The 25,128-nt window shown below is 38.5% G+C and overlaps 1 protein-coding gene across 1 annotated transcript; it reads right to left on the bottom strand.

The window, feature by feature from the left end:
* Positions 1-3,671: 3,671 nt before the first annotated feature.
* On the bottom strand, positions 3,672-25,128 carry CCDC34 (coiled-coil domain containing 34). Its single transcript, XM_037402990.1, has 6 exons — positions 24,837-25,128; positions 20,904-21,036; positions 18,256-18,363; positions 7,136-7,294; positions 5,747-5,888; positions 3,672-4,142 (listed from the first exon to the last, which is right to left on the bottom strand). Exons 1-6 carry the CDS (start codon positions 25,031-25,033, stop codon positions 3,928-3,930), a joined length of 954 nt encoding a protein of 317 aa, XP_037258887.1. The 5' UTR covers positions 25,034-25,128; the 3' UTR covers positions 3,672-3,927.

Genomic DNA, 25,128 nt, shown 5'->3' with positions numbered 1-25,128 from the left:
GCATGAAATGATGGCTTTCTGCAGCACACAGTCTTAAATTATGCTACAAGGCCAGACCATTTTACCGTGTGGTTGAAATCCTGTTGGAAAAAAATACAAACAATATTTGTCCTCTTTGCTCAGCAAAACCATCATGTTGATTGAATCAGAGCCAACGTGTACACTCATGAGGTATCTTGCCTTAACCTTATTTGTAATTGTAAATTTGTATTTACAATGCTGTAGATAAGCTAAAGCAACAGCCTCATCTTAAATCTGCTATTTTAGGGGTCGTAAGTCCACTTGAAGCTGGCTGTCTTCAAATGAAATGTTGCTCTGATTCTGAAGACAGGATAAACCTTTCCACAGAAAATTTGGTGGTGGAAAAAACCCACTATCTTTGGTTGGCAGCAAAAAAGAATAAATGGCTTTGGATACTTATAAGTATTTTCTAATATCTCTAAACCAGAATTCCAACAAGTAGTTCAACTTTTCTGGCTGAAGCATCTGCAAGAAAACTACTTCGCTTCAACATTTACTGCTATACTCCCATTCCTGAACCAAATACACGTTTAAGATCTATTTAGCCCTTCACCCTGGGTGCAGACATGCAATCCTGAAGGACAACTCTATTTGGGTTAGCATAGGAACCCCTGTTAAATTGCCGTTTATCACTGTTCAAGCCAACAGATATCTTGTCAACAATGTGTTACAGCAGAATCAAGCCACAGATTTTTTCATACTCTGTTAATATAAATGTTATCAATGCTTATCTTCCTTTAAAGGGCTATTTTATGTCACTACAAGCAAATAAATGCTAAAACATATACAAAGTCATAAGCAGACACTCAGGTAATTACACCAACATACCTATACTGGTGGCCACATGCTATTTCAGAAAAACTATTACAGAACATACTAACATGATTGTACATGGCTCTTCAACTAAATCACAGTCTCAAGAAACCTCTGTCAGCTAATTCAGAATTAATCATTTACATTACGGTAAAATGCTGTCCCTTCATCTAAACACTAATGAGCTTCTGGTAGCCTATACAACTGTCAGACTTCTGACTCTCACTAGACATCTCATCTCTACATGGCAAGGTTAGCCGGAGAGATTAACAGCTAATCCATTAAACCGCTACTTTCACACCAATCCATCATGGAGGTCCTTATAGAAAAAGCCAGACACAGAGTTCTATATCCTCAAGATAATGTTCTGACGACTTCTGTGAAGCCCATGTTCTCCTGCTTAACATAGTTTGACACTCCAGATATTTTATGGAGTTCAGACTTCTCTTAAGTGTGTATAGTAAAATTAATATCGAATAAACACCAGAACAGAATAGCATACAAACCATTAAAATTATTGCTGCCTTTAAAAAAAAAAAAAAAAGAAACAAAACCCCAAAAAACCTAAAACCAACACCACAACCTGCAGCGAACCAAAAGCTTTACATACTTTAGAATACGGAAATAACCTATAAGCAGCATTAAAAGAACATTCTGTCAAGTCACGGCAGGGGCCTTGCTCGGGGTTTTTTATTGTCTGTCATGAGAGCTCTGTTAGGTGTCTTTGTTTTATTTACAAATTAGAATAACAGGAAAATAAACTGTTAAATAAATACAGCACTAAAAAACAAGTTTCTACTCTATATGCCCTATGACAAATACTAGGCTTCAGAAAACCAGGTGGTCTTAACAGACATCCATTAACTAATATAATGATAACCCATGTTGTGTATTCAATATGCATGAACATGTTTGGCACCTGATTTACACCCTGTTACAGAAGTAACAAGAACAGACCTGTCACTGACACTATGGAGCCTAGATAACTTAGTGACAGCATAAGTGAAATGCATCAGATCAGCCTGTGCACCCACCATATGTGAATATACTTGTACTAGCTGTTCTCTTTTTGGTCAGCTTAAACGATAGATCTTCAAATAGTAAAACAGGCTTCCGTTTGTATTTAAAACTGTAGTATACAGCAGTCCTGATTTCAGTTATTTTTAGCCACTATTATAATAAAATGACAGAACTGACTTGAAGAAGAAGAATAGATTGCTCTTCAAAGCATTTTTGCTTTCTTTTCATTCTGATGAATAGTTTTATGTTCATGACTTCACAATGTAAAATGAAAAATTAAACTCAATTGCATAATGTCCTTTGCACTGCTTTAATAGGTGAATGTGAAGTACTTTGTGAAAGTCTAAATATGTGAGGCTTCACACTAATTCATATCATAAACTACTGACAAATATAAACCAAATAAACTATTAAGATTAACTACTGAGAGATGTTGCAGTCTTGTTAGCATTTGGTATTATCTAGAAAGAACAATCATAGGCATATTGTATAAACTGAATCACTCCGAGTAAGGGCACAAGGAATGTTTTAAGTATAAATTTGACACAAGGTAGTTCAGTATTTTTCGCTATTTGCCGTGAAGAAATTAAAACCGATTAGGATTAGAAGCAGAATTGATATATTAGAAAACTTACATGCCAAAATGTGGCACGTGGCAGTGACCCCGCATTTCTCCCGATTTCCCTTTTGCAAATGATATGCCTACAGAAGACCTTCTTGTTGCTTTTCACATCCCCCACTGGTTTCAGATCTAGATAGGCTTTGGCTTTCCTGTTCCCATCCCAGCACACTTGGACAGCGTTCCTATATTCCATCAGGGTCACCTGTTCCTGCTGTCCCCTTCTGTATGCTTTCTTTTTGTATTTACATTTAGTCTGGAGTTCATTGTTCATCTACACAAGCTTTTTTGCCACTCTTCCTTGACCTTCTGTTCCTTGGGATAGACCATCCTCGAGCTTGGAGGAAGCAAACCTTGAAAATCACCAGCTTTCCTGGACTCTTCTTCTCTCCCTGACCATACTCTATGGGATTTTTGCAAGCAGGATCCTGAACAGAACAAAATCTGCTCTTCTCTCTCCAGTTCAGGGTTGTGATCCTGCTACTTGTTCCAAGATCCTGAATCCACCATCCAACGGTCATTATAGCAAGGCTGCCCCCAACCTTCACGTCCCGGGCCAGTTCTCCCATGTTTGTACATCATATCAAGTTCTGTGAAGAGCCTCCCCTTGTCAGCTCCTCTACCAGCTACGTCAGGAAGTTCAGGAAGGTACCAATGCTCTCCAGAAACTCCCTTTGACTGCTTGCGCCCTGCTGTGTAGCCTTTCCAGCAGATTTCAGGGTGGTTCAAGTCTCCCTGAAACTCTGGGATAGAAGCCTAAGGCTTTTTCCAACTGCCTGAATCATGTCACACACTTCTTCCTGATCAGGTGGTCTGTAGCAGATGCTCAGTCCAACATTGGTCTCCCTTTGTAATCTTAATTCATTAGGTTTCAGCTGGCTAATGATCGGTCCTCAGGCAACACTTCATGCGTTCTTCCTGGTCTCCCTCCTCCTCACTGTGCCAGCCTGTGCTTCCTCAAAGAGCCTGCAACCATCCATTGCAGCACTCCAGTGATGTAAGCTATCCCACTATATCCCTGCAATATGAATGACATTACAGCCCTGCAACTGCATGCAGGCCTTGAATCCCTTCCACATTAAGAATTGTTTTAAAGTCTGTTATAAGTTAGCATCTTTAAAATAACCAAGTAATACTTTGCCCAAAAGAATAATCACATACACAAAAAAACTCCTTCACCAACAAAAGAGGAGGAAAGGAAGAAATAATCTTGTGCGTTTTATTAGTATTGAGATACAGTCCCATTATGATTGGCTAAATATGCCTTTTTTTTTTACTAAAATGCAACATATTAAAAAACCATATAAAAAAGCTGATCAGTCAGTTAGCTGTAAACACAAAACCTGTTCACAGAAATAATAATAAGAAAGCAGCCTGTTTTGGACATATAATTGCATATAACTTCACATTTATGGCACAGTTCACTCAAGATCATAATAGTTTTGTTTGCTGTACTATAACTGCTTTCTGCACAAGGATCCAACACAAGGGTTGCTCTTGTGCTTATAAATTACCATAGGCGAAGATGCATGTGACTGACATGATACAGGTCTCTTACTCTTCTTCACTGTAAGAACTCTGTCTTCCTTTGGAGAAGGCACATGTACAGGTTTCCAAGGAATGGGGTTACAATATGTTGGAGCTGGATATGAGTTTCCATCAGCACACCCTAAAACATTTAGAAATTACACATAATTAAAAAGGAATACTTACACTACAAGCTTCACAATGCAAGCAGTTATAATTATCTGGACTAAAAAAGATACATCATCTTGAGAGGAAGACAGCATAGGCACATCACAATTTAAATGATTCAAAGTAATAAATCTTCCACTTTTTTTTTTTTTAAACCAACAACTCACATATTCTTCACCCCTATTTAAAACAAGCAGCAGGTTGAATGCTCTGTAACATACAGAATGCTCAGTCCTTTCTATACTTAAAAGCTGTAAATGTCTACAAATTGGCTAGTTAGCATTATTTCAAAGCATTTATTAATAAAATTTCCTGTCACTGCATAGTCAAAGCTCACATTTTTCCATCTTTGCTTAATCGTTATTCTTCATTTTATCAAGGAGAACAATACACCAATTATGCACATACATTAATAATCTGCAGTTAAAAACCTAGGGCCCATAAAGCAATATCAGAAAGCCTAAAATGCAACAGAAGGCACATGCTGCCCTATCAGTCATTTGTCTGTAGTGACATTTCAGTGAATACATTACATGGTTGAGTAAAACAAAGTCTGTAATATATTCCATTGCACTAACACAAATGAGTAAAGAAATATTTTTCAAAAATCACTTAAAGAAGTGATTGCAGCTGTGGGGAAGCAATGGAGGTCTAAAACAAAAGGCAAAGTGTATTACCGTCTATAAACAGCTGTAAGCAAAAGAGCAAAGGTTGTTCACCCGCTTTACGCATTTTTCCTTAAACATTCAGAGCCTGGAATTTAGGTCCCAAAATATTTTCTGTTGCTAATTCAAGTAACAATGATTTTAGTTTGATGAAAATATATATATTTATATATATTTGAAGAAAATTTAATTAAGCACTCAAATGTAAAATGCAATACTATTTCTTACTGCTCTCCTGATTTTGTACCATGGGGGATGACAAAAAGAAACCCCAAAATAAAGTGAGACTCACAAAAGACCACACTATCAACGGCATTCCCTTTAACACTTCCCTTTGAAACAAAAAAGGAATAGGATTACAGAAGCCAAGAAGGTGTGATGCAGGTGTATAGTTAAATAAAAAGGAAATCTTAGCTCAGAACACAGGTTGATTCCCACATCTCCTTTTTCAGACAGGACTTCTGTCAGCCTCTTCAAATCTCTGCATCTCAAAAACCCACCTCTTTTCTAAGGAGGATTCAGGTGCGGTAAGGTGGCACACACCTTCTGTAACACAAACACTAACTTTACAGGGATGCTAACGTAACTGATTTCCTTCACAGGAACCAGTAATTTGCTCTAGTCATTCCTATGCCCGAGAAGGAAAATGACATCAAAATCAGTTATAATTTGGCATGCCACATTACTCTCTCAAATATAATTTTCGTCCCAAATAACACAAAGGCCTACAAAAAATGCACAAAGGGTCTGAGAGTAAAAGCTTCTCTTGACTTGTATCATACGAGATACTCATTCCAATGTGCCAAAATCAGACACTGGATGAAAACCTTAAACAGGCTTCATTTTACATTAAAAGATTAGAGGGAAGGAACCACAGACTGAGTCACTACATACGTGTAGTAGAAGTACAAACCTGCAGACTTCCCATATGGGAAGCTGTAACCATTTAAAGCAGGGCGTGGTTTATTTCTAGCATTTTGTAGCCATTCCTTAAAGATCTTCTCTGATCTTGCTTTCTTCTCCTGTAGCTCAGCTTCCCTTTCTTTTTCTTTTTCCTAAGAATACAACAAAAATTAAAAATCTAAGACACTTACAGACAAATCTCTGTACAATATACACAAAATGCTAAATAAATCTTTTGTAGATTCCCAGACTACTGGATGTATTTAAAATATGTTTACAAAAGCAAATACATTTTCCTGCCAATAGAAAAGTTGCACATTTTTTCTTTAAGTCTAAAAAAAAAAGAAAATAATCAACCTCCACATTAATCCAGTGTTTCTCTGAGAAAAAAGCTCTCAGAAATCTTTTGGAAGGCTACACGTAGAAGATATTCTGAACATAATGGGCAGGTGACCAGAACCCACCGTGCTGCAGTTAGCCTAAAGAGGCTATTGCATCTGGGACAGCTGTCCACTCTTCTCATTTATCCATATTCATCCAGCCCTCTATCAGCCATGACTGGGTGGCCTCCAAGCCTGCCAGCAGGCTTGGGGAACCATTAATCAGAAGTAAACCAGTATGTTTAGGCATGGCATTTGGATTTCAACTAAGTTGAATCAATACTGTGAGCATAGCTTATAAGAACCTGCATAATGAAGATGTGACTAAAAGAATGCATGTGGTTAAAATCTGCCTGATAACTTTCATTTTCTTGGCTTCCAAAGTCCTCGTGCTGTGTTTTTTAGAGGCTCGGAGGACTTTCAGAGAAATTCTGGACAACTCCTGCAAGTGCTGCCTTGTTAGGCCATTTGTTCTAGTGAACTAGAGGACCTCAAAGCCCATACTTTTGGCAGCTTACAGTAAGAGGTCTTCTGAAGCTCACTATAAAAATACATAGGTGATTGATTAATATGAAATAACATTTATATTAGAACTCCCAGCATCAGATTGGTATAGCCAGAGATGAAGAAAAATGTGTTTAATTAGAAATATGTACAAGTTTAATAAGAATATAATGGTGGTGCTGGGAGAAAAAAGCACTTAACGCCACATGCTGTCTCTGTGTGTCACCCTGCCACGGACCGACTAATAAAGGTGCACCGTGTGGTTTGTGTTTCTCTTTCTCCGACCATATCACAATTGCAGTGGGTTTGCAAAGACTTACCAAAAATGCATTAATATCCATCTTGCTTTGCTGACCATACATCGATGTCTGCAATGCACTAACATTAAAAATTTTGAAATTTTTTGTCAAGTACAACACTGTCATTTGACAAATTCTAATTGATTTACCCAATATATTTAACATCAGTTGCAGATTAGGTAACCTCATCCAAATAAATGACTACTTGATCAATACCTTTTCTCTCTTCTTCTTTTCTGCCTCTTCAGCTCTCTTCTTTTTTAACCACTCTTTATATTTTACTTCAGCCTTTTCTTGTAACTGCATTTTTTCTAGTTCCCTTGTGGCTTTTTCTGCCATTTCTTTGCTCAGCTTTCGTTCCCTTTCCCTTCTTTCCTACATGAAACAGATCAAAAAGACAGAGTAGAAACGCTTCAGTGTATTTCAATGGGAAATTCTTTTGCAGAATACAGTTAATTTTGTCATGCAATTACAAATAAAGTTATCGTAACCCCGAAAAATAAAATCATATTGTAAGCTTTTTGAAGACAGAACTATTCATCGCCATCCAGAAAAAATAGTTTTAAACACATAAACCTGTCACAAAACATGATTAAAAAAATTACTTTCAGGACTCCGTATGCTATCGCGTTTGCTACTCCGTTTAATTTATTCAGATGCTTTTACACCACTTCAGACACTTCTCAATATTTCTTAGGACAAAATATATTTTGCATTTCTTGACAATGGTTTTAAAAGTTTAAATTTTCAGTGAATCCAGAGCAAACTACAGTTCCAAAGAGAGGTGAGGCCAACCACCCTCTTTTAAGTGTCATTGAGATGTGCAGATTGATCAGCACTTGAGCACAACTGATACAACAATAAGAAGTTCACATGAGAATCCAGTTCATATTTTGTGGTGTTCTCTACATTTTTTATATTTTTATTTTATTCACACATGGACTTCTATGAATCAATCTATGCATTTCTCCGAAAACACATTCTAAGGCAGACAAAAAGTGGTAACGGAATGCAAAGTGAAATTGCTGCCTGCATAATTTGGAAGATACAATACACAGAGGTGTTGTTCACTTCTACGTCTTTTCAGTGTGTGTGTATCTAAGAGTACAAACACTGTTTTGGGAACCATTCTTTAAGTGAGAAAGCACTACTGATGGCCTTTTCATGATCTGGAGAGGAGGTATTTTTCATCTGAAGAATAACACTAGCTCTCACTTCTATTCCCTGTAACATTTATGAAATGTCTGGGATTCTACTGATTCAGTGCCACTTCTGCTTATTTTGCTTAGCTCTGAAGAACATGCATACACACGTAGAATCAAAAATCTTTGCCAGAAAAGCTGTGTGCATGACTTGGAGGACAAGCATTAGACTTGAGATTAGATTTCACTTTATAAAAAAACCACTGTTGAATAAAAACGTTGTTTTTCTTTTGATAAATCTTTTTCTTGTATGCTCCCTCGCATACTCCCCTTGAACAAAGATGTGTAGTTTAGCAGGAAATTATGCTGACTCAGAATCACTAGTTGGCTGTATGGGTGTCAAATGCCTAGAATTACAACTGCAAAGTACAATAAATAAATGGGAAAGAGGAAAAGCACATTTACAAGAACAGGAATATACTTGCCTTTCCATTTTACCTCTTATAAGCACAAAAAGGCAGAAAAATGGACCTATGCCCTGCTCCCCCCATGGGTCCCTCCTCTGCCTTTTCTCCAGATTTATTGCCCTTCTGGAAAATCCAATTATGCATAATGAAGCAGAAGGCATAATACTGGCACTGACAACCAGCACAATCCTCTCAGCCTGGCCTAAATAGGGTATCTGCTAGTTCAGTCTTTGTCCCCCATAACTACACTTACCCATATACTAATAAAGTAGTACCATACAGAATAAAAACTTCAGCTTATATTGCCCTGCAAAACATTAACTCATTTCTGCCATTTATTGGATGAGATGAGGAGGTGCAAATACAGGGCCATTAAAGAGAAAATACAGTGCTTTCACGTTAAAACATTTGGTAATTTTTTGCAAGAAATACTACGGGATAATAAATGCTTTCATGTCTGAATCCTTATCCACGCTACATGACATAGCGATAAAGAAGTCATTCTAAGCATAATCTTAGCTTATGCTTGGCATTCACCTTTTCTGAACATGTCATAATGCTAAACTGCAGACTTCTTATCAGAAGCCAGTTGACAGAACTGCTTGAGTTGGTGTGTCCCATTCTGTGTCAACACTGGAAGCGTTACTACAATTTTAACATCAGCAGCTAAATTATGCATTAATTGTAGCGTTTCCCCCCCCCACACACTCCTTTTACAAGCTATGCCTTATTAACTGTATTTACCATAACCTCCGAGATAAACTTTCTTCATCTAAACCATGACGATACCTTCAGCACCACTGTTTTGGTATACTCTTGGCAAATAGTCTCATCTGATGACAAACAGCTATTTGCGTGCACACTGCACACCATTTCACAAAACAATTAGCTATTAAGTGTATTTTTTCATTGGTTTGGGGTGGGGGGGTGGGGGTGGTTGGTGTGCTTTCCCTTTTTTTTACTTCTAATATATTCCAGCAAACATCAGCTGAATCTGTTCTGTAGGGAAAAAGGTCAGATATGAATACACTCCATTTCCAAGCATATTCTGGAATGTAAAACTCCACAGAAATACAAAATAATGGATGTCATAAACAATATCATTTCACAACACTGTAAGGCCTGTACAGTTGATACAATTACTATTTACAGTTAAAACCAATGAAAAAAAGAACTTCATTCCAGAAAAAAGAAGTTGAGATTCTGAAATATTTTTGTACTAGTGAAGAATGGAAACAAGATGTTTCCTTACATGAAACAAACCCTTCCATGCTTAAATACATTAAAAAGGAAAAATAATCTATTTTTGGCAAATTATGCAGATCTTAAGTATCACCTGCCTGAAAAACCAATAACCAATTGTCTAAGCTTCTCCTCCTCCTCAGTCTAAAATTCATCCTAATCTCTTCTTCAGAGCTGTTCCTCTGTCCCTTCATTACCAAATATCCCCTACGTGCATCTCTCAACAACTCCTGTTTCAAGACAGTGGTGGTCCGGGGCACATAAAAAGCATTAATTCAGATGAGAAAGAGATGCTAAAACAGTGAGTTAAAACCATTGGCAAAGGTGGCTTACAAAGATTCAGATCTTTTGCTGTTTGCTGGCTTATCTCTGTTGTACATGAAAGCAAGTTACAAAACTAAGGATCTTTCAAAGCTACAGTCCTTAGCTAAGGGTCTTATTACATAACAGGCATGAAAATAAGTATAGGAGAAAACAGGAAAAAATGGGCCCCTTCCATACCTAGGGGAATTGTTCAATAATGGACAACAATTATAAGCAGAAAATAGACTAAAAACCTTTCTAAAGACTGTAGTTAAAAGGCAGTTTCTGAAATTATGTATCTTTAATCACAATACTTCAGACGAGTTCAGCTACTATCTAGGCTGACCCAAAGTTAAATCAAGGTCCTATGTAAACAATAATATGCCATGCACACTACCATGAAAGCCACAACTATTGCTAAGTTTTACTTCCAACGAGACATCCTTGAGACGGAGAGACTCCCCGCAGAATTGCAGACTTTGCAGCTGCCTAGAAATTATTCTGCAGACAAATCAGAAATGCTTCCTCTTTCTCTCACGCACAGAACAGCACTTTCCTTCACAAAGTTAGTGTATACCACATTCCCAGCTGCTTTAATAACCTGTTTCATGTCAAGCTCCTGTCACCCTGGCCTTCCCAGCTTCCCCTCATCCTCATTACTTTCCCTTATGTAAGTCTATCAAAAATGCTAGGAATGTGCATATTAATGTATATGTTCTTCAATCCTCCTTCCACATATATATGGGGGGAGGGAAATTACATAATTTATTTATGCTTAGTGTTGTCAGATTGGGTTTTAAAAATTCTCTTTGATCCTGTGTTCAAAATAGACATGACCTATTCACTAAACCACTTGCATACTTACATACTTAAAAAAATATGATTACAGGTATTACATAAATTAAGGTATTGATTGTAAAACATCCAATTACTACTCCTGGCAAGAAAGGCTTGCTCTCCCTCCACCCCACCCAAGCACATTATTAAGGAGAAAGGATACAAATCTACCCTGCGGGTTCACTGCTCTGGGATGTGATCCTACCAAGGCTCGGAACCTAATGAAGCCTGGGCTGGGTCAGTTCTTGGAAATCCCCCACCCAAAACATACCCAGCCGTCCCACAAAGCCGTGATGGTGACTCAGTAGGCTGCATGTGTCTCACTGAGTCAGTACCAAACCAATGTCTCATCAACAGGACTACTAACATTTCAAGAAAAATCAGACCTATGTACATGTGGAGAACTGTCAAAGGAATTTGAAATTTGAAGCATCCCACTCTTCCCACTAGAAGGTAGAAATATTAAATAACTGTCCAGACAGAAAAAAGCCCAACTGCCACTGAAACAGAGACACTATATCCAACTGGAAGAAAATTAATAAAATATGTATTTCTGTATTTTTATATCAATGATTAAATGAAAGGCTGGAAAGGGTATAGTGCAGAGCTGCTTTCTGTTCTGCATTTTCTATGTAGATTGTCACTGAATAGAAATATTATGGTTTATATAATAGAATATATGGTTTATGTTTTTAAGATACTTCTCACAGCAATCCTTCCCCTTTTTCTGGTTTGCAGAATGTGACAACATTTTCTTTTCAGAGATAACTGATGGTTCTATTTCACAGCTGTTTGCTTTAACATCTTAGCTACCATATTCCAGCATAATTTTTTGCTGACTGATAGCAAAATATAGGAAAAGTCCACACTGCCAACAGCAGAACATACGTCCAAATTTCCTCATTTATCCTCATAGTAATCCTGAACGTCCATCACATTTAGCTGCCTCAGAAATCTGGGTTGTTTGGCCAATTGTTGTTATCTTTTCAATTTAGCCCTATTTACACAGCTCAGTCACCAAGCCTAGCCCGCCCACAAAAATACTTCTTTAATCTCTCCAGAACCGACATGTAAAAGAACAAGAGCCTAGAAAGGAGGTCAGCGAAACAACATTGGACTGCAGCTGCCTACTGACAGGCAGGTTTATAACTACTGCTGAAGTTCACACAAAGTCAATGCAGACCCCATTGCAGTCTAGTAATTGGAGAATTTTAAGATGGTTGCATACGTGGATCTTTGTCCCTAATTGTGTTCCTTTCATGTGGGTACTCAACGTAAATGACAAGCAGAAAGTCTTCGTGTACTTGTCCCTGAACACTCTCGGGGTCTTCAAAAGAACACAGACTTCATGAACACTGCTGACTTACACCAGCACTCATATTTTAATCATCTGCCACCCTGAATTCCTCCTCCACAAGTCTATCTAAAACTCATTCTAACACTGAGAAATTAGTGCATTCTACTTACAGAAATCTAAGGGTAAGTCTGGAAACAATTAAGATTCAGATACAACCTAAAATTGTAACCATGGTATTGGCTGCGCATGACCTGACAGAAAAGTTTTGTGTAAAGATGTATCAACACTGTGCTAGGAAAAAAAAAAAAAAAAAGCCTCCTGGTCTAGATGCTGACAAAACCACAACAGACAGAAAAATCCCTTAAGAAATTAAGCCCAGAGTTACAGAAAAAGTTTACATATCTCAAGACAGACTTGGGCGTGTCAACGTAAAATTTGAATTCTGAAACGTAGGTTCTCAAGATTGGAAAGTCTTTATGCCAGATATTTAAGCTTCCCTCACAAATGCATTTCTTAAAAGGGTTCAGTCCTGAAAAAAGTGAACACCTCAGCACCTCTTTCAAGTCTAAACTGTCAGCAAAAACCACAGCACATCAGGCTTTACATAAAACCAGGCAGCAACCACTGCTTTGAGTCAGAACAATAGTTCAGCTGTTAGAACATTAACCTAGGACTGGGAAGATCCGGATTTCATTACCTCTCTGCCCGAGGGGATTCAAACTAACACATATCACTGCGGAGAGAAGACTCCGTCTACCATGCTGCAGGCTGGGATGACAGGATTCTCCACCCGTTCTGCTGAAGCTGTCCCACTCCTCACGAAATAATTAACAGTTCATTGGATGAAGGAAAATGAGCAAGAGCGAGCATAACTTTTTAACTTGAAAGCCATGCTCAAGCTGCTGAACAATTTGTGTCTTAACAGTGATGAGATAAAGTATGCATTGAACAGAAAGTCTTTGGAATAAGTTGGAATCTAGGCCTCTCTTCTGGGAGGAATCACGCCGCACACCAAGAAAGGCAAGTCTGCTCCAAGAACATTGTCTTTCACCATTTTATAGCATGTTGGTTCTAGGGCTTCATATTTCTTACTTTTTTGCTTCTTATAAAGAAAATCAGCCAATAGAAACATCATTGTAAGAACAAAGTTTTCAATTACAAAGCAAACCATAATTTTCCCATCCTGTACCCGTTTCTCTGTTAAAATTGTATTTTTTCAGTATGTAATGGGGACCTAATGAAAGAAAACATGAACAACAAAATAAAAAGTTGAACACCAAGGTTCTATGATTAATGCCTGCTTCGCTCATATTTACTTTTAAGAAAAAAAAAAAAATGCCTTAATATCTATTCAACAATGCAGAAAGTATTAGCAACACCACAGTCAAATTAGGACTGGTATTAGCATAATTCATTTTTCCAATGTAAAATGTGTAACTTTACTACTTGCACTCTTACAGCTTTGCTAGGTATCACATTAACGTAGCATTAAGTATTACATGCAAGTTAAAGACTAAAGGATGCTAAGTAGATGAGTTTCAGAATTACAATTATTTTGGGATGCAAGCATTCTGCTTTTGAGATTTCAGTTATTGTTGCAAATACACGTATTACATACATGTACTGAGTTTTGGCTGGGACGGAGTTCATTTTCTTCATAGCAGCTCCTGCGATGCTATGTTTTGGATCTGCAACCAAAACAGCATTGATAACACAACAGTGGTTTAGTTATTGTTCAGCAGCGCTTACACTGGGTTCAGACAACAGCTTACATATTTTTGAAAACAGAAGAGAAGCTTTTGTCTAGCATCTCCAGAAACTTCCATTAAGTAGAACACAGTAAATTATCAGGCAGTGGAACAAGCGCCTGGTCACACTCTGAAGGACCTTGAAACTGAACCATACTAGAAAAATTCTGAATAGTGGTGGTCTTCAAAGGAAGCACTACAAAACAAAGTATAAATGAACCATCGACTCTGAACATCTACGACCTCACCCATCACCTTTTTTTTCCTTTTTTCTTTTTCCCATAATTTATACCCAGCCAGAGTTTTATCATCACATATTAATCCATCAGAATTTAGATGAGAGAAAAATATCCTTGGCAGGTACCGGAAACGTGATACCCAAATATAGATCTTAAGCAGTACTTTTTCTCTTCCTCCTTAAACTGTAATTTACCCAAGTCTGTAAACAGTCTACATACCACCTACAGCCTGCTAAGCCAAAGAGTCACAAAACTTTTGTTTGTTAAGCAAGAATGCATTTGACAAGACACAAATCACAAAGATGCCACTATGGAGAGAAGACTTTTAAAATGTATCACGTATGTAGGTCCCTCAATTCCAATAACGACAAGACACAGTTTAGGGGGATAAGATGAGAGATCGGTTGGCTGTTCTTTGTTTCTTTAAACTTACTCGGTGGAGAACAATGACCAAAGTTAAGACCTGTTCAGTATCTACAGGGCATCACACAAACATGAAGTGATAGACCTTGAAGGTCTCTTTTTTTTTTTTTTTAATTTTTTTATTTTTTTTTAAATGATAAATTCTAGCTATTCTTTACCTTTTGGTTTTATTTTCAATAAAATACTTCATTTCATTAAGAATGGATCCTTTCTTGGTCACACCCCAAAAAAAGAAAACACACACATAAAGTGCCAGAATGAGCAGACATGGAGAAAACCGGCCTTCACAAACAATTTTAACCTAAAGAAATGTGACAGTAGTTAGTTTTCAACACCTATTCAAAGTTTAGTTCTATGATGAGATGGGGATTGAAGACATCAATTCCTTTTCTTTTTAAGCTTCGCGATTCAGCTCTGAGTTATTGACACAGAGCTCCTTACCGAACTGGAGTTTACCAACTCCAACAACACCGGAGTTGAACTGCTTAAGTACAGCAATTAGAAATCAAGCACACATTTCAACATTCCAGAAAGATTAAGACAGATTCTAATGGCTTTGCTGATCTATATCCAGTTCTGCATTCCACTTAAATCAAGACTCATTTAATAATGAGAACAGAACACTAAACACCAGCTTTGCTTGCTCAGCATATATAATCATACCCACCTCATTTTTATCAATAAATTTAACAGTAACTCAGAAATAAAAGTTTTGGTTACATACAAAATCATGTTGTGTTCAAGCAAATTTTCTTCTGAAATCAAAAGCAGCTTTGAAGATATTTTAAAATACTTTGATTGATACTCCTGTGACTTGTTAAAAAATAGAGCTGTATTACACCTAAAACAAGTCAAACAGGCAATTTACTATTTGCCCACAAAATGACTCAACCTTAGGAGAAACTAAAAGCATTTTTCTCCAGCAGAGATCTGGTATGTTAGTGAAAATTGTAAAGGCAGGGGTAGCACCTCACAGTTGATTTTATTAAGCTTTTAATTCCCAGTGAGCTGCAAAATTTTGCCATATTTGGGTAAACCCATTTCACAGCTTAGAATGTTCTTTGACAGCTCATATTTCAAGGTATTACTTCTAGTTCATTTACAACCTTTAAAATCACAAAAGCTATTTATATAGAAGAATAATAAATCGTTATGATTCCTTTACTTTGCAAAATAGTTTATGTAAAATGATTGGAAGCATAAACAACCTGCACAGCATATAGTTTTAAACATATATTAAACAACAAAAAAAACACAAACCTGCCAGTGAAGAAAAACAGTACTTGAGCTTTGCTCCCTAACCTGACCCTAAAGGACTGTACTTGAGAGTAAGAACATCACAACTGACACTGTCATGCAACGAAACGCAAGAAAGGTGGCTTGGCATACAAAAAAACAGCAGAATTCTTCTATGCACATACAAACATTCTACTTCTGACAGAAGTGTCTCTCATATTCATGGTATGAAGATTCTTCCAGCAGCGTCTGCTGGTGCTGGATGCTCAAGATGATGGAAAAAGTTTAACGTACACTCAACCATGCTTACGTCCTTCGTCAGTACAGTGTTCAGCAATGGGAAAGGATACAGACTTGTGGAGATCATAGAGTTAACATCCCTGAAAGTACTGCTTCTTGTCAAGTAAAGTATTTTCTGCAGTTTACACACAGGGGCTCAGAATCAGTAAATAGATATGAAAAAGGCGAGTGCTTCACGCACATTTCAGTGAAGAATACTCTGAGTTTTGCCTGAAGGAGCACCTTTTCATGCTTCTAGGAGGAAATGACGTGAGCTTTCCCATGTATGAGATGTATATACGCTCCCCAAGAAAATCACAGCAACAGTAAGTGCTCACGAATCTGACCTTAAACTTCATGTGAAACCTTCACACGATTTTAAACACCTTCTTAGTCACTGGATTGGCATACTTACCCTTCAGTCAGTGTCCAGATCCACAAATAAGCTTGTGGAAACTTGAAGTGGTAAGGTCTGTGCAGCACAAATGTTAATATCCTAAAGGCAGCTAAGCTTTCCAGTTCAGTTTGTTCCTGATTTGAGTGTGGTTTACAGAAAAGACTAGCCAATGAATCATCTGATTTAAATGAAAATCAGATTACTTTTGGTAAAAGCTTGGGACATGGCCTAAGGATGACCTTATCCTTCCAAAATATAATATGATAAAGTCCAGACACAAATATGTTTTCTCCTCTGTCCTCTGGGGTAATATGATTACTATAAAAAAAGACCTATTCCCACTGACAATAGAAAAGAAATTAATCATTAAATCCACAAAGGCAAAGGTCCAAGGAGGACCCAAATAAGTAGAATTTTACAGAAGCTGAAGGTGGGTGCGGGGGGTGTGTGTGTGTGTGTGCGTGTAGGACAGGGAGGGCACAGACCAGGAGTAGAGAGCATGAGAATTTCCACTGTTTTGAACTGTGAACAATTTTATCTGGCAGCCCAAACCCCTTCAAGGCAATGAATAGTTACAGACACCTATAATTTAATTTGTGTTTTAGAAGAGGAAAACTGCATTGTTTGTGCTGAATTAAGTCTTCCACTTTTTGCTGTGTACTTTACTAAGGAAAAATCCTTTCTACATCACAATAAATGCTTAGAGCAGGATTGGTTTTGGGGTGGGTTTATGGCAATCGTCCAGTCAGCACTGAAGCTAAGCATAATTAGGTTAGATCCAAACACAGATTATTCTAGTGCTTCCAGACTGAATCTGAAGGAGGAGTGAAATGGTAAAGACAGATGTGTTAGGTCTGGATATTTAGCCCAACTAGTGCCATTGTGATATTTTTAATCAATTTTAATTTGATTTTTTTCAAACCATAAGTACAGAACGGTAAGTAACTGGTATTGCTACAGACTGTAAGACAATGAACACATATGCCCACGAACTACCAGGGGCTGAACAAGCCCAAGCCTCCCAAACGTTCCCATTTCTGCTTCCCAGGACACATGCTTGTTCCGTGTGACACAGAGCTGTACAGTATGCCCTGCTGAGATCAGGATTCTGTCTGCTTTGGTCTCAAGCATCCCTCTCATGATAACTTAAACAATTTTTGGGTCCCACTCAGAAATGACATTTTGGATGAAGAAATGAATTCCCAGTTGCTAACTGTGGTCTACTGAGAATTTCCTGAATCTGGCCTCACACCTCAATTATCCCTCTAAACTCTACCATACTATTTGCCTGTCCACAATGGTACTTAAGTAAATCCTTCTTCTAGCTCTACTTGGTGTACAAGACACTGCATACAGTCAAGATGTACGCTTCACCCAAAATGCTTGGGCATTGATCCTAGGAAGTCAGAAAGAGTAGGGTATACTGAAGACCAGAACCCCAGCTATAATTGGCAGAAGGCTACTGCACAAGATGCAAGCCAATTGTCAGTTATCTGACTACTCAGAAAACAGAAGAAACCTCTTTATACCTTCGAGAGGGGAAAAAAAAAATATCAGTCTTGGAAAAACGTTTATATGTGTTGGCGTGGTTTTATAATTTTCAATTGAAACCGACATTCATTCAGGAAACTAAAAACACGGTTGTCCGAACAGTCTAAGTAAACTTTACATCGGTTTACTTAAGCGTGGAACGCACTAGAATATTTGTGGCCAAAGCAATATTTACCGCTTCTCTTTTTTTTTGGACCCATTCCTTGTGCTTCTCTTCAGCTATCCTTCTCCTCCTTTCATATTCTTGCTTTTCCTTCATCTTCTCAAGCTGCATACGTATTTCCTAATTGAAGAAAAAGTATACAACTTAAACCTGTGATGACCATCTACACCAATACACTCAATACTGGAAACAGTGCTGCAGTTAAAACAATGTAAGCATTAGATTTTGATATTTTTCCTTCATTAAGATTCTGGAAAAGACTGATGACAGTCAACACAGAAACATTATTTCATGCAATCAATGGAAATGTATCGTTTTTAGAATATGAACTGGAAGCATGTATTTTAATTAGGCTTTGGAAACAATTCAACACAACCAAACACTCCTCAGCTTATCTAAATGCCCTTTCAGTCAGTGCAAGCTTAAATTTGCAGCAGTACTTTTCTACAACACTTACACTTTACATGGTGTCCTGCTCTGCATTCAGGAAGGCATCAAAGGCTAAGTGTAGTATTACTCACTTGTGATTTTTAGTACCAAACTACTGGAACTTCAGGGCTTAACCCAAAGCTTATTAAAAGACAAAATTATTGCAGATTTTAGCAAATCTGGAAACTGGAAATTTATTTTGAAGATGAGAGAAGAAATTCCAACGTATCTTTATAGGACATCCAGTGTTTATGCAACCACTTATACCTCTCCAAGGAAATGAACCGATACAGAAGAAACACGACCAAGACAACAATTTGAGATGTCTGGCTTCTCTAACAGTATCATTAGCACAAAGTGCTGTTTTCCAATGAAAGTTCACGCCTTCAAACATAGATAGATGGAATTATTTCCATGAAACTGACTTTATGGTCCCGACACTGCAGTCAGTTTCAGAGAGAACCCTCTCTTCATATGACAATGAATTTAAATTTAGTAAGACATCAAGAAAAAGCAGGAGCCTACAGACAGCACAAAGAAAACACAATATAGACATAGTTTGAAAATACAGTTGTTGCTATACTGAGGCAAATTTACAGCATCTAACACCTCCTTTCAGTTCTGGGACATCTCTATTGCAGGGATCCTGGTTTCTGCATAAGGTGATGGCACTGTAAGTACCTTAGAACACCCCATCCGCTATCCACTCCAAGCATTTACCCACATTTCTGACATTCAGGGCAGACTTAGTGCTGCTGTGAGCAAAAGACAGTATCAGAGAATAATTTAGGTTAGAAAAGATTTTCAAAGATCTGGGACTTCACAGCTGTTTCTTAGGATATCAGTTTAGCGTACTTTTATATGCAAAGATAGTAATACATTTTAATACCACAATCACATACTTTGTTCTCTTCTGGCATCCTACAAAAAAGGTTGATTGTATTTTTCTCCCTGATATAAGCTATTTTTGTTGCCTACATTGCAGTTTAACGTCTAATATACTCAAAATCCTACGAATTAAAAATAAAACAATTACCTATTTCACTGATTTCTACATGGCTTTAAGTAATGCTTGTCCTTTGACTGCTTTTAATGTATCATTGAGATACAGTACTAAATATAATGTAGAAGTTATGAACACTATTGTGTGATACACAGAAGTAAATTGCTTTGGTTCCTCATCAAGACCACATGAGAAGTCCATATACAAACCACATTTTCTACACGACACCAGAAATTACTTTGGCTCATTTTTCTTATATTTAAGTATCAAAACAGACAGATGATTGCAGAATCAGAATCTAAAGGGGAAGTCATGAAACGTGTGGTGAATATTAACAGAACAAAACATATTCCTCAAGTTCAACAAACTATTTTGGTCTTATGCTGACCTCCAAAAGACTGTTCCAGAACCTTCCAGCAGTGGGTCTTTTATAAACAACATGAGATAGCCCACATAAAACAGCTGTATGTTATGTTCACTTTGCAGATAAAGTGAATCACAGAAAGATTAAGACACTGCTCAAGGTCAAATAGTAAATCGGTAACTAAAGTGAGAAATACTCTAACTTGGATGTGATTATTCTAACCACTACCCAATATTTCCAATTTGATTTTAAACAACAGCTTCATTTAATCAACTGCAACTACAAACACATTAATCAAGAAAACATATAGCGTTCTTACTTAATTCTGCCCAAGCCCCAGTATTCAAGAACTGTTCATTGGCAAGGGGGCAAAAGATAGGAGGGGAAAAAAAGCTGGGACAGGGAAACCTATCCTGGGAAAGGACACCTAACAGTTGCATAATTACACACTAAGAGGGTAACAACACTGTGCCTCATATCTAACCAAGTAGCTTGGCATACTTACGCCCAGCACACACCCTGTCGTGTTTTAATACCTACATGCAGGCCTATGTACCCATGATGAAAATCAAGGTACCAATTATATCAATATGTTTTAATCCTTTAAACTTGAAACATTACCTGACAGTTGGATAAGCAAAATATTATACAGCACCACTTCAATGAAACATAACATTCAGCAAAAGAGAATGCACATACCATGAATCACTTCAGCATGGTCAACCACACACTACGGAGGCCCAAGACACTAAAAGATAGTGGATGAAGCTACTGGTGTTCCCACAACCATTTAAGAAAAAAAAATAATTCCTGCCCTTGCTATCTTTGATTAGACTTAACATCAAGCCTATTAGATGCATTCACCTCTGCAGCTCTAGCTTGTAAGCGGGCACGCAGTTCCTTCTCCTTGCCAATGAACCATTCTTCCCATGGTGAAAGGTTGTCTTTCAAAGGTGACTCTTTTTTTCCCCCTGCTATTTCAGAGTCTTCAGCCTTCCTGAATTAAAAATGAGAAATGTAGATAAACATTTGATGTGATATATTTAATTGAAAAGTTAGGCAGTGCCACTGCCTTGAAAAATTACGTTTCTTTTATGGCAGATTGTGACAATAAGGACATACTTTTATTGCTTGCTTAGTTATCTCCAGAATGGATAAATGGCACTTATAGTGTACCTGTGACCATCCCCTTTACATTCTACTTATTAAATTCTAACTTGTTCATTTCCCCCCCCCCCCCCGACTTCTAAACTGAGGAACAGATTCAAACACTACCTTTTATGAACTAAACAAAAAACATGAAACATCAGTGTCGCCTTCCTTCTCACATATGGAAACTGAGGGAAATCAGAGATTTAACATTAGCATCCTGTCCTTGGTCACAGAGCGGTTCCATGTATCAAGTGGCCTTTAGCATGAGCAAAGGATAATAGAGAATATTTTTTTTCTTCTTTCAAGTCCTACAGAATTGGATTCATGATAGCACGCAACCTCAGCATTAAGAATCCATTCACTCTAACAGGTAGTCTTCCACTCTAAAAAGCTTTCACAGGAAACCTACTTTAGAAATACAGCTTGCATACAGTACTTGCTGATATTATACAAGGTTCTGTTGGGCTTTTAATAGGATACTTGCATAACACACACGTAACTTCTTTACTCATGAATAATGCAGCAATCCTAGCCCCAGGCCAGAAATATCTTTTTAATATTCTATACGTGTACCATCTCAAACGTAAAGCAGTATATTAGGCTCGGCATCAACAAAAATTGAAAACATGCCAATAGATTTCTTTATAATATTTCCTCTCTCTTATAGACTTTTTTTTTTTTCTTAACAACAGGACAATGTAAAACAACAAATTAGACTTCACTTTAGTATTTTATATGGATGTATGGGCTCTGGAAATACCCACCTACTTTACGACAGTGAGTAATTCTATTTGCTGAATTCAAGCTACAGAAGAGGCATCCAACCAAGCCTATTATGTTAATGCTCCTGAAATAAATCTTTTCAGCATAAGATATCTGGTTTTTATCAATATGGAAGTATTACACATTCACAAGGAAGAGCAACACCCTGTTGCAAAATGGTTTATGTCTCAGAAATCTTTAGAATAGATCTCCGTGATACAAAGCATTTGGGGACAATGTCAGTGCTAGGGAGCCCTACGCTCCTCCGTTGCTGTTACCCACATGTGTGTGCACTGATGTGAGCGTTTGCTGGTCAAGCCATGACACGTCCAAGGGAACAGATTCATGCTGAAACGAACCTGGAAAAGGGTTGGGGTTTTTTCCCCCCCACACAGCTTCAGCCTGCAACCCTCTTTATACTGTGCTGCCACAGAGACGTAGCACAACAGAACTGACAGGACACCCTGACACACAGGCAATGCGTGGGCAGAAGCAGCACAGGCCAAGCACACCCAAGCCCAGCACTGTCCAACATGTTCTGTGGCACCCTAGGGCTTTTATGGTACAGTGTTAATAAAGACCAAAATGTAAGAGAGAGGTTTTAAACAGGTACATATAATAAGGGATGCAACCTGAGAATGCATAGTAACACATTTTGTTAGAAAACAACTCTCTTAAAGTTTATGAAAGATAAGGATAAAAGTATTACACATTCAAATTCGGGAAACCAACGCAACTTTGTCCAGACTTGACGTTTGGGGCAGAGATACTTCCTCAATACATTCTTTTGCTGTGCACAATTTGCATTATGGCACCTTGTACTAGAATAATGCTGACATATTAGACCAACCTGAGGATAAGTACTAGTAAAAGGAATGAATTAAGAAAAAAATTATTTACTATGTGTTTTCCTATATCAGTACTTGTAAAGTTCAAGCTGTTAACTTCTAAAAAAAATTAATGCACAGTAATAAATTAAAAACTTACTGTATACAAGTAAAAAGTAACAGAAAATTGAGTTTCAACGGAGGAAAACACAAGCTCAATATGAAGAACTGTTGGGAGAAACGTTTCTCCTTTTCTGTAGCAGTGTGCCTGAAGCTCTCAGGTTGCACCAGAGCACAGACTGGAACACAACCCTTCCTAGTGTGCATCCCAGCCACGAGCTGCATTCTCCCTGACACACTTATTACCTATCTTGAGCCACAGAGACCTTGAATTTCATGGGACCATTTTCTGAAATGCTAGCATGTTCACAGCTATGACCTTCCTCAGAATAATTAAAGTAACAGGCTTCTTGAAAGTACCGCATTCTGAAGCACACATTTGTTTTTAAACTAGTAAATCAGATACATCTGGCATTAGAACTGAAGCCTGATTAATAGAAAACAGCGATTATCATTCACCATATATTCACTTACGTCGTGCCATCAAATATAACACTGATCCATAATGAAAGTATGAAAATGCCTATGGCCATTACACAAGGCCTCGTTTTCAGCCTTTCTCTTTTGCAAATATTGCATTTCCCACATTAAATGTCTGCCTCCAGCTGATTTTTGTGCAGTTTTAAGAGGACAACAACAACAAAAAGACTCTTTGAGACAGCATGTGCACATGTGTGTGGGGGTAGTGGCTGTATAAGAAGGTTTTTTATTATTATACTACTGAGATCTTGGCAGTTATACACGGAAGCTGCTGTAAGAACATTTGGTAGACGCTTATTACAACACAGCAACAGCATTATTCAGATGCAATGTCTGCATGAGTGAAGTATGTATTGTGCCTGCAGAGCTTAATGAGATTGTTCCAACTCGGGCCCTAACAGAGGTCGTCTTCAGTTGCATTTTACCGCTGCCAGGGAATACCGCAGCAACAGGCCCAAAAACTGAGCGCTGTTTCAAGTCGCATCTCAAGCTGCAAAGACATGTAGTAGTCAGAAATGAGTGCTTCAAGAACTTCAATGTACACGAACAAAGTTGCTTACTGGGAAGCAGTAAAAGGAGAGATAACAGAAAACCTCAAACAGGAAGAACCATAAACCGGCTAATAGCCTTTTCACTCTGAAGCTTCTATTTCTGACTATATTTGAACACTTTCCCTGGACTTTCAGCACCTTCTTTGTGAAATGCTTCTAAGAAAAGTTCAGTGTGGTCCATATTCCTTCACTGCTCTCCATGGAAGTTTGGGAACCGCACTAGAACCCTGCACCCCTGCGAAGCTCAGCTGTCCCTCCCTTACCCCACTGGCACCTCTGGCTCACTTCAGTCTGGCTAGTTACACCCATCAGTTTCTGCACAGCTCCGTGAAGTTTCCACTGCAAAGGCTGTATTCCAGAATAAGGCAGATGCTGCCTGCTTTTCCCCCTTCCTTTTAAAGGAAGGAATAAGAATCACTTATTCTCCTGTCAGGCAGAGGAGAATCCAAAGGAAAGAAGACACATTAAATTGCATATAACGAAACAGGAATGACATTAAGCCACAGGAAGAAGAACTGTGCAATGCACAAAGGTAAGACTGACTCTGAGTATAGCTATATGCACTAGGCCAAACAGCCCTTTAGTCTCTAAGAACATTTTAGAGATGACAGGAATGGCTGTACCTTTTTAACTTGCAAAGACCTTGAGCCTCAGGTCAACAGCTGAGGTATTTTACGAACCCACAAAAATACCCAACTACCTGTAGAAAAGACTGCTGTAACCTGCAACGTCCCAAAGCATCACAAAAAGGGAACAAGGTGCCTAAAGTGCTTATCTACACAAATAAATCTATTTTTATGTGAAATAACCTCCTGTCCCCAGCAAAGGCCTCACGCGGAGAGAGACAAGGCCAGAGGCCAGCACCCCACACAGGGGCAGCCCCGAGCTCCTGCCCCAGGCGTTACCTATGGCCTCCCCGGCTTCGGGAGCACGCCGCCCCCTCCTCCTCCTCCTCGCCGCTCGGGGAGCTGGGGCGGGCCGCGGGGGACAGCGGGGAGCAGCCGGAAGAACTGAGGGGCTCCTCGCCCTCGGAGCTGGAGGAGGACGGCGGGGCGAGGCGGGCGGCCCTCCTCAACCTCCTCCTCCTGCCGCCGCTGCTCATGGCGGCGGGCGGCACCTGAGGGAGAGGCGGCGGGTAACGGCCGCTCACAGCTACGGCCCCCGGCTGGCGCCACCGGCACGGCGCGGCCCGCGCTC

Source organism: Falco rusticolus, chromosome 10 (genome assembly GCF_015220075.1).
Source record: "Falco rusticolus isolate bFalRus1 chromosome 10, bFalRus1.pri, whole genome shotgun sequence".
Taxonomy (NCBI): Eukaryota; Metazoa; Chordata; class Aves; order Falconiformes; family Falconidae; genus Falco; species Falco rusticolus.
This window is presented reverse-complemented; position numbering and strand designations above follow the sequence as displayed.